This window comes from Heliangelus exortis, chromosome Z (assembly GCF_036169615.1).
Source record: "Heliangelus exortis chromosome Z, bHelExo1.hap1, whole genome shotgun sequence".
Taxonomy (NCBI): Eukaryota; Metazoa; Chordata; class Aves; order Apodiformes; family Trochilidae; genus Heliangelus; species Heliangelus exortis.
Window position 1 is genome coordinate 3,504,940 of NC_092454.1, and position 15,374 is coordinate 3,520,313.

At 43.1% G+C, this 15,374-nt stretch overlaps 1 protein-coding gene across 5 annotated transcripts in view; it reads left to right on the plus strand.

The window, feature by feature from the left end:
- Positions 1 to 7,899, plus strand: part of ST8SIA5 (ST8 alpha-N-acetyl-neuraminide alpha-2,8-sialyltransferase 5) — a 75,204-nt gene extending 67,305 nt beyond the window's left edge. For all 5 annotated transcript variants that reach the window (XM_071732296.1, XM_071732299.1, XM_071732298.1 and 2 more), the window contains one exon: positions 891 to 7,899. In XM_071732296.1, the coding sequence (XP_071588397.1) occupies positions 891 to 1,359 (469 nt within the window). In that variant the 3' untranslated portion in view covers positions 1,360 to 7,899. The remainder of the gene's footprint in view (positions 1 to 890) is intronic.
- The last annotated feature ends 7,475 nt before the right edge of the window (positions 7,900 to 15,374 follow it).

Sequence of the window (15,374 nt, forward strand, 5' to 3'; positions counted from 1 at the left end):
ATATTACTTTAAATTGACACTGTGAATCACCCATTTCATTCTCAATTGACTATATTCAGTATATGGAATCTGTAAAAACTTACAGAAATGTGTAAAACAATTTGACCTGCACATAGGTGATAGAAAGCAAGAATTAACAAGCAGAGCTGTCCTTTCCTTGGAAATCTTGCACCATGCTTGCAAGCCCCAGGGAAATGTCTCAGAAATGCTTAAGGTAGAAGCATGAATCCAACCCTAAATTCTTAAATCATGTAACAGAGTGTCTGTCATATGTTTTTAAAGAAATGTCAGTTCAACTTTGTAGCCAGGATTGACTGAGTGATTTTAATTTTAAATTTGTTAATACCTTACTGCCACCTGGCTGATTTGGAGCATGGGGCTAATTATTGCTTTCCTTTCATGCTGGGGAGTGTGCTGCTTTTCTCAAGCAACATAAATTCACTTGCTTGCATTGTGGGCTTCTTTTAGATGTCAAGAGTTAGATATTTTAGAGATCTTATTGCTGCACTTTGGTATTTGTCACTTTTAATATAGTTCTGCACTGCATAGCAAACTGTACACCTCTCAAGATATTGGGAAAATCACATTATTACTCATAAAATGGAAAGTCAGACATTATTGGAAGTGTGTACAAAGCCTGCCCACTGCTCAATGACTGCACTGTTGAAAGAGGGGAGAATATGTATTTTTTTTTTTTCATCCCTCACGTTTTTGCCCTACATTTCATACTGATGCTTTAGCTACAAATGTAAACATATTCCCGCCAACTAAAACATCATTTCAGTTTTCTCTCAACCAGAAATGCTTCAGCAAAAGCAAATTTATTACCTGCCAGGTGTACACTGAGCCAGTGCTTGATCTGACCACCTCTGGCATCCTTTTCCCTTTAGGTTCCACAAGCTGGAGAAGTGGAGGAAGCCTTTTTATGACGTGCTCCAGGTCTATGAGAACGCCTCCGTGCTGCTGCCAGCTTTCTACAACACTCGTAACACAGACGTTTCCATCCGGGTCAAATATGTCCTGGATGATTTTGAGTCTCAGCAAGCTGTTTATTATTTTCATCCCCAATATCTCATCAATGTCTCCCGCTACTGGCTCGGCCTGGGGGTGCGGGCCAAGCGGGTCAGCACCGGACTGATCTTGGTGACAGCTGCCCTGGAGCTCTGTGAAGAGGTCCACCTTTTTGGCTTTTGGGCCTTCCCCATGAACCCCTCAGGGATTTTTATTACCCATCACTACTACGACAATGTGAAACCTCGCCCTGGTTTTCATGCTATGCCCTCAGAAATCTTCAACTTCCTCCACATGCACAGCAAGGGGATCCTGCGGGTTCATACAGGGACCTGCAGCTGCTGCTGATGGGGATGCTTTTCCCCTGGATGCAGCTCAGTACCTGTGCATGGTGTAGGAGGTTTTATTACACCCTGAGATTATGCAATAATTGTTTGATATAAATTTCCTCAAGGCATTGCATCCCATAAGATCCCATAGGATACCAGCATCTTTCTGGCTAGCAGAGCTGGGTCCCTAACAGTGAGGCAAAACTCTTCTATCCCAGGGTATACACACTGCCCTGGAAAGTAATTCACATTAGAAGCACATTTCCAATAGGTTTAGGGATAAACAGAGCACATTAATATAGTTACCATTTCACTATGAAGAAAAGCACCAAACTTTTCAGGAGAATTGGTGATAGAAAATTTTAGCATAAACTGTAAAACTTTACATCTATTACTGAACCAAGTACCTTGGGGCATCGCCAGATTTTATTGAAATCACTCTTCTCTGGCATTTTGGGATTTGAAAATATTCTCTAGCATTATAGTTTTAAGGAGAAGTATATAACTTAGGGTCTTGGTTCTGTAATGTCACAAAGTGTTGGTGAAAAATAGCAGATAGACATAGTAGGAATAACCAAGACCACTTTATGAAATTTTTCAGCCAGGATAGAAGTCAGTGCTGAACTCCCATTCACAGCAACTGTGTTGATCACAGTGTACAGTTGTTTTAGACTTTCTTTGTTCTTCCTTCTTGTGTCTTATATTCCTGATCTCCTCTACTGACTGTGTTTTATTTCTCATTTCTGTAAAGCTTTCCTTTTAGCTAACACATGAGCAATTTGTGTGTGCTTTCTCCTGCAGTGACCAACTCAGCTCCAGACTGGAGTTCTTATTGAAGAAACATGCTCCTTCAATCTTCTGCAAGGTTTTCCCTCGGGCTGAATAGCAAGGAGATTACTGCAGTTATGTTTTCTGAGTTGATTTTTTTCTGGTTGAAATACCACAGGGGAAGATAGGAAAAAAACCATATAATCTTTCTTTCTTGTTAAAGGCTTTGTTACAGAGTATCTGAGAGATGTTTCACTGTTGTGCAGGTCGAGTTAAATACTTTCAGGTATCTGTGCTAAGTACTGGCAGGAAAGGAAGTTGAAATGCAGTGAAGATGCTGCATGGCATGGATGGTGGTACTTGTTTTAAAATTATGTATCTCGAGATGTCAGATGTCTTAACGTGGCATTTTTGTGTGTTGAGAATGATGTGAGGATTGTAGAAAGGGCTGGTGCATATCTTGAAAAGTTACCAGTGTAACTCTGTCAGAGTTATGCCAAGCTTAATTTTTCACCTGGTACAATTAGATTGGCAAAATCCTGATGTAGAAAAGATGCCAAATCTTGCTGGAGTTTAATTTGGCTGCTGCTCCATGGTTTGGTAGGCTGGTGGTACCTGCCCTTTCCTAAAGGAGTTTACTTGTGTGTGTTCTTAGTCTGAAGCACTTGGGCTGTTGTCCAGTGCCTTGTCTTGTCTCACCTAGGTTATAAGGGCTTTGATCAAGGATTTGGAGTGTAAAGTGCAAGGTCTGTATGAGGGATACCTTTTCTTTTCTTTTTTTCTTTTTTTTTTTTTTTTTTTTGGGGGGGGGGGGAGGGTGTGTTGGGTGGGAGGATGGAGAAGGTTTAAATCCAAATCCTAACTTGGATTTTGATTTCTGTAATGCACGAACGCGCAGAGCTTCTTTTAAAAGCCTCTGTGCTATGCTGAGATCCGTGAAAGTTGCTCACAGTACAGATAAAATGCTTAAAAAGGAAGTGAGGCACAATGGTCTAAAGTCCCTGCTGACCAGCAGTGGCCTGGGTGGTATCTAAGGGTGTGATTTCATAGCCTTACACTACACCCCAGAGGTCTGATTACTTTAAAAAAATCAGCCAGTGTCTTTGATAAAGGTGTCAGAGCTCAGCTGGGAAATACCATCCAGGAGTAGTTGAAGGACCTGTGCTTAAGCTTTAAGTATTTGTGGTGTTGTGGTTTTGGTGATAGAGTTACACCACGTGTTAGTGAGCAGCACCTTGCATCAGCTAGCTGTGAAATATGCATTGCACTAAGAATGAACTTGTAGGTGAAATTATTTCCTTGATTCAACGTGCAAGAAGAGGTCTGTGTCTTTGCTGTGTCCTGTAAATTTATGTGCAAAGGGCTTTGATAAATGAAGTGCTGTAATGAAAGTGCTATTTAGAGAGCAGTGTAACCCTGTGGGTTGGCCATCTTGCTGTGCATTAAGCTTTATAATAACAGGAATGATGCTGAAGCTGGTACCTAGAGCCCTTACTCCTTATTCTGCCTGAAAATGGGGCTGGTACTCACTTCAGCATTGCTTTGCTGCTGCTGCTTTGCTAGGGTTACCTTCTTTAACAGGGGATTTTTTATTTACTATGATGACTGAAGTGAACAAAAGCAACTGAAAGGAGTCTGATGCGTTGTAAAAAATACTTCAAAAAAAGGTGGGTAAGCACTTGAGAAGCATCCCTATGTTGGAGACAAAGAGTGCAAAACCCTCTTTGTAGTTACAAAAACCCTTTGGGACTTTTTGGGCAGACAAAAGTATAAGCAAAACTGTAATTATGGTTAACCTGTAATTACAGGCTCACAGACATTTCCTTTCCTTTGTTTGCTTCCTATAAATGAGCAATGTAAATTCACCTAAGCTATACTGTAATAAGTGCAGTTTTACTGTGTTTAGATTTTGATCTATAGCTACTATATTTTTTTAATGATTCAAAAGTTTGCCTGCAGGATACTCACACATATGCACCAAAGGCCCAGCCTTGCCACATTTATCTGAAAAGAGCTCCCATTCAAGTGGATGGGTATTTTTTATTTGTGTAGGGACTGCAAAAACAGACCCAGATATGTCTGTGCAAGTGTACATAGGTGTACAGTTTGATCTGAAAAGTGATTTGCAAGCCAGGGAGATACTTAAAGAAATATATGTAAAGTAGCCCTTGAGATGAAATGAGTGTTGCAACGTGTTTACTTTCTGATTAATTTTTCAGGTGTTGCTCAAAAATGATTAAAAGAGTGAGGCATTTCTCAGAAATGACATATGCAGAAGCTTTCAGAGGTTTTGGTTGGGTTTTTTTTTTTGGCCTCTTTACCTTGCACTGGGTGCTGGGCAGTCAGATACTTGCTGCTGTGCTGGGGGTCTGAGTGGAAATGCTGTGGCTGCAGCTTGATCTGTGGATGGATCCCATCTGCTGCTCTGCAAATAAATACTGCCCAGGAGATTTTAGCTACGTGGAGGTCACTGCCTGTGCTGTGTCACTGTGGGGTGAGTGACCCAGCATTGACCAGCCTGAGCTTCTGCCCATCCTGCTTAAAGGGATGAAGAGAAGGGCTGCTGCAGAAAGGACTCTCCTTGTTTTCTGCCCTCATTCTTTTGTGTACTGAGCATCAGAAAATGCTCTTTTGACATCAGTAATTTGTGTGAGGCTCTTTTGTTTTCCCTTCTTCCATGTGGTCAAAGCTCCAAATGTCCAACCCTAACTCTCTCTGAACCAGGGGATGCTTGAGTGGTAAAAATTGGCTGTCAGGGAGCTGGGTGTGTTTGCTGCATGGTGTTGTGGCAAGAAAAGGGTGTGCATAGCATGTTGTGCCCCCTCCCCCATAGAAAAGGCCCCTGAGAAATCCTGTGATGCAAAAAATCTGATCTGTCCAAGAAGAACTGCTGTCAGCTCTCTGGTACCACATCCTGAGCTCAAGCTGTAATCCCAGCTCAGTTGCTGAGGGTATGAAATCTGCGACGGGGAGAGGGAAAATTATAGTAGTGTGATTTAATCTCCCAGTCCGTGTTATTTAGGAGAATCTTTTAAGAAGTTCTTCAGATCTCCATTCACTCTTAATGCAAATTCAGTCTGAAAAACATAACTAGGACTCCTTTATTGTCAGGTCAACAGAGGAGTCTTATGAGTCTGTCAGTGCTGTAATCAAAGCAAGTGAAGTATTTAGTCGAAATAGTTCAGCTGCCTGCTTTTGATTTATGAAATCCAGCTTTGCTGTTGGACAGAACTGATTAAGTGGTGATAGGGCCTTTTTAATATTTTATCCTATTTTCTGTGATTGTGGCTGGGCTGCCAAAGTCATCTCATGAACTGGAAAGGGAGGGCTGTGCTCTGGCAGCTCCTCTACTGCTGTCTCGGGGTGGAGGGGCATCACAGAGAGCAGGTCCCTGATCTCCTGGAAAAGTAAAGGGAATGCAGGAGATTGCAACCACAGCTGTGGTTCAGAGCCTTTAGTGCTGTGAAGTAACATGACATCCATGATAGACAAAGCTTCACAGCTTGCAAAGGCCAAGAGTATCTCCCCTCATCCCTGACAGATGCTGCCCCCCATGCTGCTGATGGTAAATTGACAGTGATGTTCACTTGGGGTGGTGACATGCAGTAGATGGAAGGAAATAAACTCTAAGAGTAGTCCACTCCATGGAGGTTTGGTCAATCAGCAGAAATGTTGCTCAGACCCTCAAGGACAAAAGCAATGGGGATGGTGCAGCTATGTGGTTGTACTGTCCATGAAATTGGTCCTTTTTAATTTTCTGAGGCCTGGTGTCCTGTTAGCAAAGTAGTTATTGAAGAGAACCCAGGCTTGAGTATGGAGAGCTCTTTTCCCCATTTTGCTTGCATCCAGATGTGTGGAACTTTGGATCTTTTACACATGAAGAAGAAAACAGCAAAAATCAGCAATCCCTAGGGGGTGAATTCTGGAGCGAGCTGAGCTTTTAGGGATAAAGGAGCCCTATTTATGCTTAGGGCTTTTCCCAAAATCCAGTAAAGTCTGTGGGAAGTTCAGTGCACTCCAGAGCAAGCCTCCAGAAATGGGTTCTGACCAGGAAGAAGCAGCCTCCTGTTTCTTATGCAGTTGGTTTCAGATGATTTAAAAAAAAAAAAATAAATTGTAGATATAATATGGTAGCAATACTGTGTGTTTAATGGTGTGCATAAAAAACAAACTTACCTGGAATCAGAAATGTTGTGATTGTCACCCTCCCAGATTTCAGCACTTTCCATCTTTCCAAACTCATCTATGCAAAGCATTTCATTGTGGCTGTGTAAATCCCCATAAAATCAGAGATGAACCCCCTGTACCTAACTGTGAGTATGTGAATCACATGCCTTGAGAAAAAAGGTTGTGTTCTGGGGTTTTTTTTCCTCTGCTTGCTTTGAAACACCAGCTTAGGATTCATCAGTGATATGAATGTGTTCAAGGCAGGATTCATTCCATTCCCTTTGAAGCCAGCACAATGTTTGCCTTTACCTTCAACAGAAAAAAAAAAAAAAATAAAACATCAGGTCCAATGCTTGTAAGTTGAGGTGATTACCTGCATCTCCCTAAACCCCTTTCCCAGGCTATCAACTTTTTATGCCTTATTATAATCCTGTGTGATGTGGGTGAGGCTGCTGGGCATCCCTGTGTTTTCTGCATGGTACTTGAAATTGTGAAGCAATTGTGCTTAAGCTCTTCTAAAAACAAAACTTAAAGGAAATTCAAATATATGATAGGCATTAGAATGAGAGATGCTGTGTCCCAGGCTGACAGCACCTCCTGAAGCCCTTGAGGAACATCAGAAATGTGGGGCTGGGCCATGGTGGGAAACATGAAGAGAAATCTGCCTCAGTGCTTCAAGGACTGAAAGCTGTAAATATGTTGCCCATGTGTTCTGACTTTCCCCTGAGAAGCCATTGATGTTCTTGGTGTTTGATCTTTGGGTGAACTGATGTACATTTTTCACTGTACTAATCACTGTAAAATGTGTTAGCATGTGAAATGGTGACAAATCAAACCAACCAGCAAAGTCAGATACCCTGTTGGCTCGTTCTTGAAATGCTTGTTCTGCCTGGAAACTTGGTGGACCAAGACACTGAGTTATCTCCAGTGCTCCATATGGCTTAGGAAGACTCTGGTTGTTACCTTTTTTTTGGCAGAATTTAGGTAACCCCTGCTTGTTAGCATTGTGCTGGCCAAGTGGGACACACTTGCATGTGACACTAGAGCCTATTCCCCTAATAGATGAAGAAAATTACCTGTGCCTGCTCCACCTATGACAGGACATGGTGAATTTTGCTTTCTTTCTGTGTCCTTATTTTCAATGTTGGAGCCTCTGTGTTCAGCCTGTGTAAATTGTACTGAAGAGCTGCTGCCTATTGAATGTGTCCCCTCCCCCCCTTTATATTTCCTTATATGTCCTGACTTGGTGGAAAAGAAATAGTTTGGAAATACTGGAGTGAAACTGTGTCTTCAGGCAAGGGGAAATTCAGAAAATTTGTTTCATGTTTGTTATTTCTGTATGGGGGTGATGAGGTGTGGAGAAATCCAAGTCATGGTAGTTTCATGCTGGTGTTAATCCCTTGTGTCCACTGATTCACCTTTCTTTTTTTTCAGCCTTTCCCCCTGTAATTTTTGCTGGTTGTTTCTGTGGCTGTATTATGGTTGTAATAGGAAGCCTATCAATTGATGTAAGCCATAACTAAAACAGTAATCAGGGTATATATTTTTTTTGGGTCTGTGTCACTGTGTTTGAAAGATGATTTAATTCTATTAAAATAAACTACTTTAACAGTTTTATGGGAAACTGTCTTTGGGCCACTTTTTGTGCCTTCAGGCTCATCTTGTGTTTTCTGCTGTTCTGTGTCTCTGAACACAAAGAGGGATATAAATTGGTTCAGCTGATATAAATTGTTTCATATAACTAGAGAACACCACTGTAGAATCATATGATGATATAACATATATGTAGAAGGAAATATAAAATACAGGTAGGGCTATACAATGATATAAACTGAGAATTTATGACTGCTGTGCAATGTGACACTCTAGATTGTAGCCCAAGTAAAGTAAATTATTACTAGAAGTAGCAATCTACATATGGACAAGCTTTGTAATTGCAATCCATGCATTTTGCCTGCTTACACCTTCTTAACAGCTCTGTTAAAACTCACCTTCTTGAGCCTGGCTTACCTTACATAGCCAAAATATTACAGTTTTACACTTGTGTTAATATTCTTAGCATCAGGGAAATGGAAACATAAATGTAAAAATGTTTGTGGGAACACAGAATAGCAGATTAAACAGCCATTTTATTCTTTTTTTTTCCCCCTAAATTGGCTCTTCTGTGGCATGCTGTTGTTCCTAGATTATCAATTGGAATAGGAGTAGGAATAGAAAGAATACAGTCTTATTGTTAGCACTGGTTATAAGGAAAATGTAAATTACTTTGAAGATACAGAGTTGTGGAAGATGCTGGAGGAATCAGTGCTCATTCTTGCTGACATTAAAACCAATGGATTTACTTCCTTCCCCCAGCTGCTGGTGATTATTGTTAGTGATTACTCAATCAAGAAGAGGAAACATGTGGAGAGGGAAAAATGAATAGGCAAATTGACACTGGATGATATAATTGCTGTCTGTCATGTTGCAAATTGCTCAGCTAAGCAAGCAATCAAAGAATGGTTCATTTCCTAATGACTGCAGCATCCGTCATTTTCCTCCGTGGCATTTGCAGCCTTTCCTCTGAGAAAGTCTGAATAAAAGAAAGGCTGTAGTGAATTACAGGGATGCTTCACCACAGCCTGTCTCTGACATTGCCCAGGAGTGGATACTTAGGGAAAAAGCAGAAGAAACAGGGAAAATAATAAATGGTCCTTCTCTTGGTATTCCCCCAGTCTGGTAGTGCCTGTTTGTATTTTTGGCCTCAGCAATTCTGTGTGAATCCAAATGGCAGATTTTTAGCTCTACACTCATTTGAAGTGATTCCTTTTGCTTTTGAGGGCTGCTGTCTCCCAAATGTGTCACCAAGATGCCTTTTGTTTGTGGGACCTGCTGGTGGAGCCATGGTGGATACAGACCTCCCTTCTTCCATTGCAGGCATCACAGGCATCACCTCTTGGAATACAAGCTTTATACAACCCTATTCATCTGTTTCTACACACACACAAACCTTTTTTTTTTTTTTTTCTTTTTCTTTTTTTTTCCCTAACCAGCTCTAGAACTCTGATGAACATTGCTAACCAGGATCTACTTCTGGGTGCTATCTGACAGGAAAAATTTATCACTTCGCTGGTTTCTTGGTCTAATGCTTCAGTCATCACTAAGCCCTTGCAGTGGGTCTGGATGGAGAAATAAACCAGTTAAAATCCATAAAGGAGCTACTGTCCATGCCAGAGAGGGAAAATGTTCCATTGAGTGCTGCTACAGGAACCTTTTCAGCTGGGGAAGAAACCCTGGTTTAAGAGGACGTCAACGCCAAAGCTTCCTAAGCACTGGAACTCAGAACCCACTGATTTTTTTCAACGCTTAAAAACGATTTGAGTTAGCAAGTTCAGGTCTTAACTGAGATCTGACATTGCCCAGGAGTGGATACTTAGGGAAAAAGCAGAAGAAACAGGGAAAATAATAAATGGTCCTTCTCTTGGTATTCCCCCAGTCTGGTAGTGCCTGTTTGTATTTTTGGCCTCAGCAATTCTGTGTGAATCCAAATGGCAGATTTTTAGCTCTACACTCATTTGAAGTGATTCCTTTTGCTTTTGAGGGCTGCTGTCTCCCAAATGTGTCACCAAGATGCCTTTTGTTTGTGGGACCTGCTGGTGGAGCCATGGTGGATACAGACCTCCCTTCTTCCATTGCAGGCATCACAGGCATCACCTCTTGGAATACAAGCTTTATACAACCCTATTCATCTGGGAGCATGAGTATTTTGCTGAAGGTGGGCTGTAGAAAATAGAGGCTATGTAGACCCTGAAGACAAATCCTTCCACTGGGTCAACGGAGATGTGACAGGAAGGTGCCTCTCCTGGTGTTTGATAGCAGCTGTGTTAGCCCTCAACAGACACCTGTGGGCAGAGATGCAGAGGTGCAAAACAGAGCTCTGAAATACTGAACAGAATCATAGAATCATAGAAACATAGCATTGGCTGGGTTCGAAGGGACCTCAGAGATCAAGTCCAACCCTTGATCCACTCCCGCTGCAGTTCCCAGCCCATGGCACTGAGTGCCACATCCAGGCTCTTTTTAAATATCTCCAGGGATGGAGAATCCACCCCTTCCCTGGGCAGCCCATTCCAATGGCTGATCACCCTCTGGGTAAAGAAATTCTTTCTGATGTCCAACCTAATAATAATCCCTTTCTGGCTTGAATGAGTGATGTAAAATACCCCAAACTCTCTCCAGCACACTCTGATTATTTTTATCACCTAAGCCCTCGGTTTTACCCAGTACACATGCACTGTCTTTTTCTCTCTTGGATGTGTGACTTATCTTTCCACAAACCTGCAGAATGAATGGGCAGTAGTTACTGCAGCTCATCACCACCAGCTTTGTTGTGCATTTCATTACAACTCATGGCAGTGAAACCACAGGCCCTGAACACCTCACCTGCTTGTTTCTGCCAAAAACTGTAGAAAAAGGCATTGACACTGATGTCCTCCCTCCTTGCTGACAAGATCCCTCCTTGTGATGACAATGATCCTTTGTTCATCCCTCTCTGCCTACAGCCTCCAGCACCTTGGAGATGATGGGGGACATCCCTGTCTGCTCCATCCCTTGCCAACCCCTCTTACTTGAAAAATTATAAATGGAACAAGTTTTCTGGGGAGCCATTGAATCCTCTGTCACCAGTGGGGCAGAAACCAGGTGGTATGGAGGTCTTTGCTGATGGGGTAGCTGATCCTACAAGGGAAGGACAAGGGGCCTTCTCCTGAAAAAGCTGTCAGCCCACAGCTTGGACAGGAGCATCCTGTGCTGGGTTAGGAACTGGCTGGAGGGCCGGGCCCAGAGAGTGGTGCTGAACGGGGCTGCATCAAAATGGCGGCTGTGGTGTCCCCCAGGGATCAGTGTTGGGCCCAGTGCTGTTTAATATCTTTAGTGAGGATTTGGATGAGGGGATTGAGTCCATCAGCAGCAAATTCACAGCTGACACTAAGCTGGGGGGAGTGTGGATCAGCTGGAAGGCAGGAGGGCTCTGCAGAGGGACCTGGAGAGACTGGAGAGTTGGGCTGATCCCAACGGGATGAGGTTGAAGATTCCAAGGGCCGGGTCCTGCCCTTTGGCCACAAGAACCCCCTGGGGAGCTGCAGGCTGGGCAGAGAGTGGCAGAAAGGGAGCTGGGAGTCTGGATTGCCAGGAAGCTGAAGAGGAGGCAGCAGTGTGCCCAGGTGGCCAAGAAGGCCAATGGCATCCTGGGCTGGCTCAGGAACAGCGTGGCCAGCAGGTCCAGGGAAGGGATTCTGCCCCTGTGCTCAGCCCTGGGGAGGCCACAGCTTGAGTCCTGTGTCCAGTTCTGGGCCCCTCAGCTCAGGAAGGAGATTGAGGTGCTGGAGCAGGTCCAGAGAAGAGCAAGGAGGCTGGGAAGGGATCCAGCAGAATTCCTGTGAGGAAGGGCTGAGGGAGCTGGGGGTGTTGAGGCTGGAGAAGAGGAGGCTCAGGGGAGACCTCATCACTCTCTCCAACTCCCTGAAAGGAGGTTGGAGCCAGGGGGGGGTTGGGCTCTTTTCCCAGGCAACTCTCAGCAAGACAAGAGGGCACAAGAGGTCTCAAGTTGTGCCAGGGGAGGTTTAGGTTGGACATGAGAAAGAATTTCTTTACCCAGAGGGTGATCAGACCTTGGAATGGGCTGCCCAAGGAAGGGGTGGATTCTCCAGCCCTGGAGATATTTCAAAAGAGCCTGGATGTGGCACTCAGTGCCATGGGCTGGGAACCACGGGGGGAGTGGATCAAGGGTTGGACTTGATGAGCTCTGAGGTCCCTTCCAACCCAGCCAATTCTATGATTCTGTGATTCTGTGATTCTTCTGATGTAGTTGATGTTCCTGCTCATTGCAGGGGGGTTGGACTGGGAAGATTTAAAGGTCCCTTCCCACCCAAACCAGTCTGTGGTTCTGTTTGCTGTGACTTGGAGACCTCCAGACATGCTGATACGTGAGGGGTCTCCCAGATGCAAGGTTTGCTTCCAGGCAAAGTTTAAATGATCTGATAGAGAATGATAAAAATCATTGACAAACATCAGGTATCTCTCAGCTTCTTTACCTCTTTGGAAACGAAAAAAGGACTCAGCACCACTGCTTCCCTTTCACAGGGAACCTTTTTGCAAGGAATGGATCTTGCCAGGTATGCTAAGATCTTGCTGTCAGCTTTAGCAGTTTTTCTGTCTCACTGGACTTTGGCTTTTGGATTATGGATTTGATCCTTTTCCCAGGCAGGGTGAATGAAATGCTGTTGAGGCACCTGAGCTGATTCCTGGAGCTTCATGGGAGTGTTGCCATCTCCCTGACTGTCTGTTTAGCAGCACCTGATAAAACCATGGGCTGCTGACAGGTCAGGCTGGCAAATGCCCCTCAGGCAGTGGAAATTAATCTTGGCAACATCCATGTTTCTGAGCACATCACTTCCCTTGAGAACTGCTGGGGCCCCGAGGGAGTCTGATATATTTGTAAATAATTTGCTACCCAATCCAAATGCCATGAGTCGATGAAATAAAATACTTGAGTCCCCAGTGCTGTGCTCCTCAGATGCTTCCCTGAACGTGTGGTGAGGGATGATAAATATGGAATATGCATCCCTTCCACTTGAATAATAAATGGCATTTTGAGTTCCCACGAAGGACCTGAGGTACTGTGTACTGAGAATGTTTTCTTTCTTTCTTTCTTTCTTTCTTTCTTTCTTTCTTTCTTTCTTTCTTTCTTTCTTTCTTTCTTCTTTCTTTCTTTCTTTCTTTCTTTCTTTCTTTCTTTCTTTCTTTCTTTCTTTCTTTCTTTCTTTCTTTCTTTCTTTCTTTCTTTCTTTCTTTCTTTCTTTCTTCCTTCCTTCCTTCCTTCCTTCCTTCCTTCCTTCCTTCCTTCCTTCCTTCCTTCCTTCCTTCCTTCCTTCCTTCCTTCCTTCCTTCCTTCCTTCCTTCCTTCCTTCCTTCCTTCCTTCCTTCCTTCCTTCCTTCCTTCCTTCCTTCCTTCCTTCCTTCCTTCCTTCCTTCCTTCCTTCCTTCCTTCCTTCCTTCCTTCCTTCCTTCCTTCCTTCCTTCCTTCCTTCCTTCCTTCCTTCCTTCCTTCCTTCCTTCCTTCCTTCCTTCCTTCCTTCCTTCCTTCCTTCCTTCCTTCCTTCCTTCCTTCCTTCCTTCCTTCCTTCTTTCTTTTTCTTTCTCTCTTTCTCTCTCTCTTTCTCTCTCTCTTTCTCTCTTTCTTTCTCTCTCTCTCTCTCTCTCTTCTTCTTTCATTTCTTCTCTTTCTTTCCCTCTTTCTTTCTCATATTAGACCTTGTAGGACTGACCCAGCAGAGCGATGCTGTGAGAGCTGAAATGAACAGAAGAAATTAAATCAGATTTTTCTGTCATATTAAATGCCAGGCACTGTAATCCCTATTTGGGGATTAATCTCCCCTTCGCAATTCTTCAGTATAATGAAGGCACAAGTATCTGTGCACTATCCACAGTAGCTCTTCATTTTCCTGAATTTTCCTCCATAAACTTTCTAGGAAGAGTCTGTCCCTGGGAGCACTGATTTCCTCTCAGCCTTGTCTGAAATTTAGCACAGGAGTTGGGAGGCAGAGAGAAGGGGCTGCCAGACAGACACAGGCAGAGGTCTCACACCAGCTTTCCAGAAGAAATCATGTCAACAGGCAATACTGACCCAAAATATTGAGCACTTGCCTGATAACTGCTCTGCTATTTAACATTTTTTATATCCCAGAGGATCTGCAGGCACACTGCCAGGATGATGCAAAACATTTTGTGACAGAGACCGATAAAGCACAGACAAATGTGCATTATCCTCTTGGAAGGGCAGCAAGAATTTAAATCTTTATAAGTTATTATTATTATTATTATTATTATTATTATTATTATTATTATTATTATTATTATTAAGTTTTCAACCAGCTTACCAGATGCTGTCTGTCCTCTGCAAGGTCTTTTTTTAGTGCAGACTTCTCATCAGCTGTGCATCCCTGTGGCACAGTATCATTTCCTTCTTCTGTGCTGATTATTTTTTACTGTGCCTAGTGCAAATTTTTAATAAATACTGCTAACCTCTTGCATGAAAAATGCCTTTTTATGATTAGCAAACCTTATGGCTGCATGAGCAAAAGATTTAATTTCTGGGGTAAGTTAGCATATTCATTAACACCTTTTTCATGTATTGGCCTTTTGGGTTTTAATTTAACACTGAGAAGGAGCAGGAAAAAAAAAATCAAACCAAACCCCAAAACCAAACCAAAAAAAACACCAAGACACTAAGACAATCAAATATATGGTTTTATATTTGTATAGTTATATAGAGTTATATATTAAAAGAAGTTAAAATAATTAAGACCTGCCCCCTTATCCTAGCTAATATTATTTTGATTTTAAAAATTAGTTCTCTGCTGCACAGTTTTATGCCAGGATTATGGCTATTTAAAGGGGCTTGCTATGAAGGACAAGTGTTGATGTCTGCCAGTAATCTAACCATAAATCATGTGGACATCATTTCTGAGTAGCAGATGAGACCTCTGCCAAGCAGTAAATGCTTTTGTCCAAAGCTGAGGTCAGGGTTTTGCTTCTTGACCATTTGAGTCACAATCCCCACGTGGTGTGACCCTGATAAATGAAGAGGTCAGAACTTGTCTCTTTGGCTGCAGATCTCTGACTGCAAATAAAAGGCAACAGTACCTAGCATGAAATTTATCTCTCCTAATTTTGGACATCTCCAGTGTGGAGCCTACAGGTGAGCTCCCTGACAGGCCTGTTTGCTGCAACGTGCCCCAAATTCAACAGCTTGGCCTGGTATTGTTGGTTTTTTTCCCCTCCACAATGGCATCACAGTGTTGGCAGTTTTCCTGAGGGTGCCTCACCTTGCTTTTCCTCTCCCTCTTCTGCATCACCCTGAAGGGATGAGAGCTAAATGGAGCTGAGCAGCCTGAGCATCCTGAGTAATGCATCCTGAGCCTGTCCAAGGATGAGGTTAGGTTTTGTTTTTTCTGTAAGATCACAGAATCATGGAATCACTGAGGCTGGAAAGGAGCTCTGAGACCATCAGGTCCATCCTGTGACCTAACATCCCCACATGGGTTGGACCAGGTCACTCAG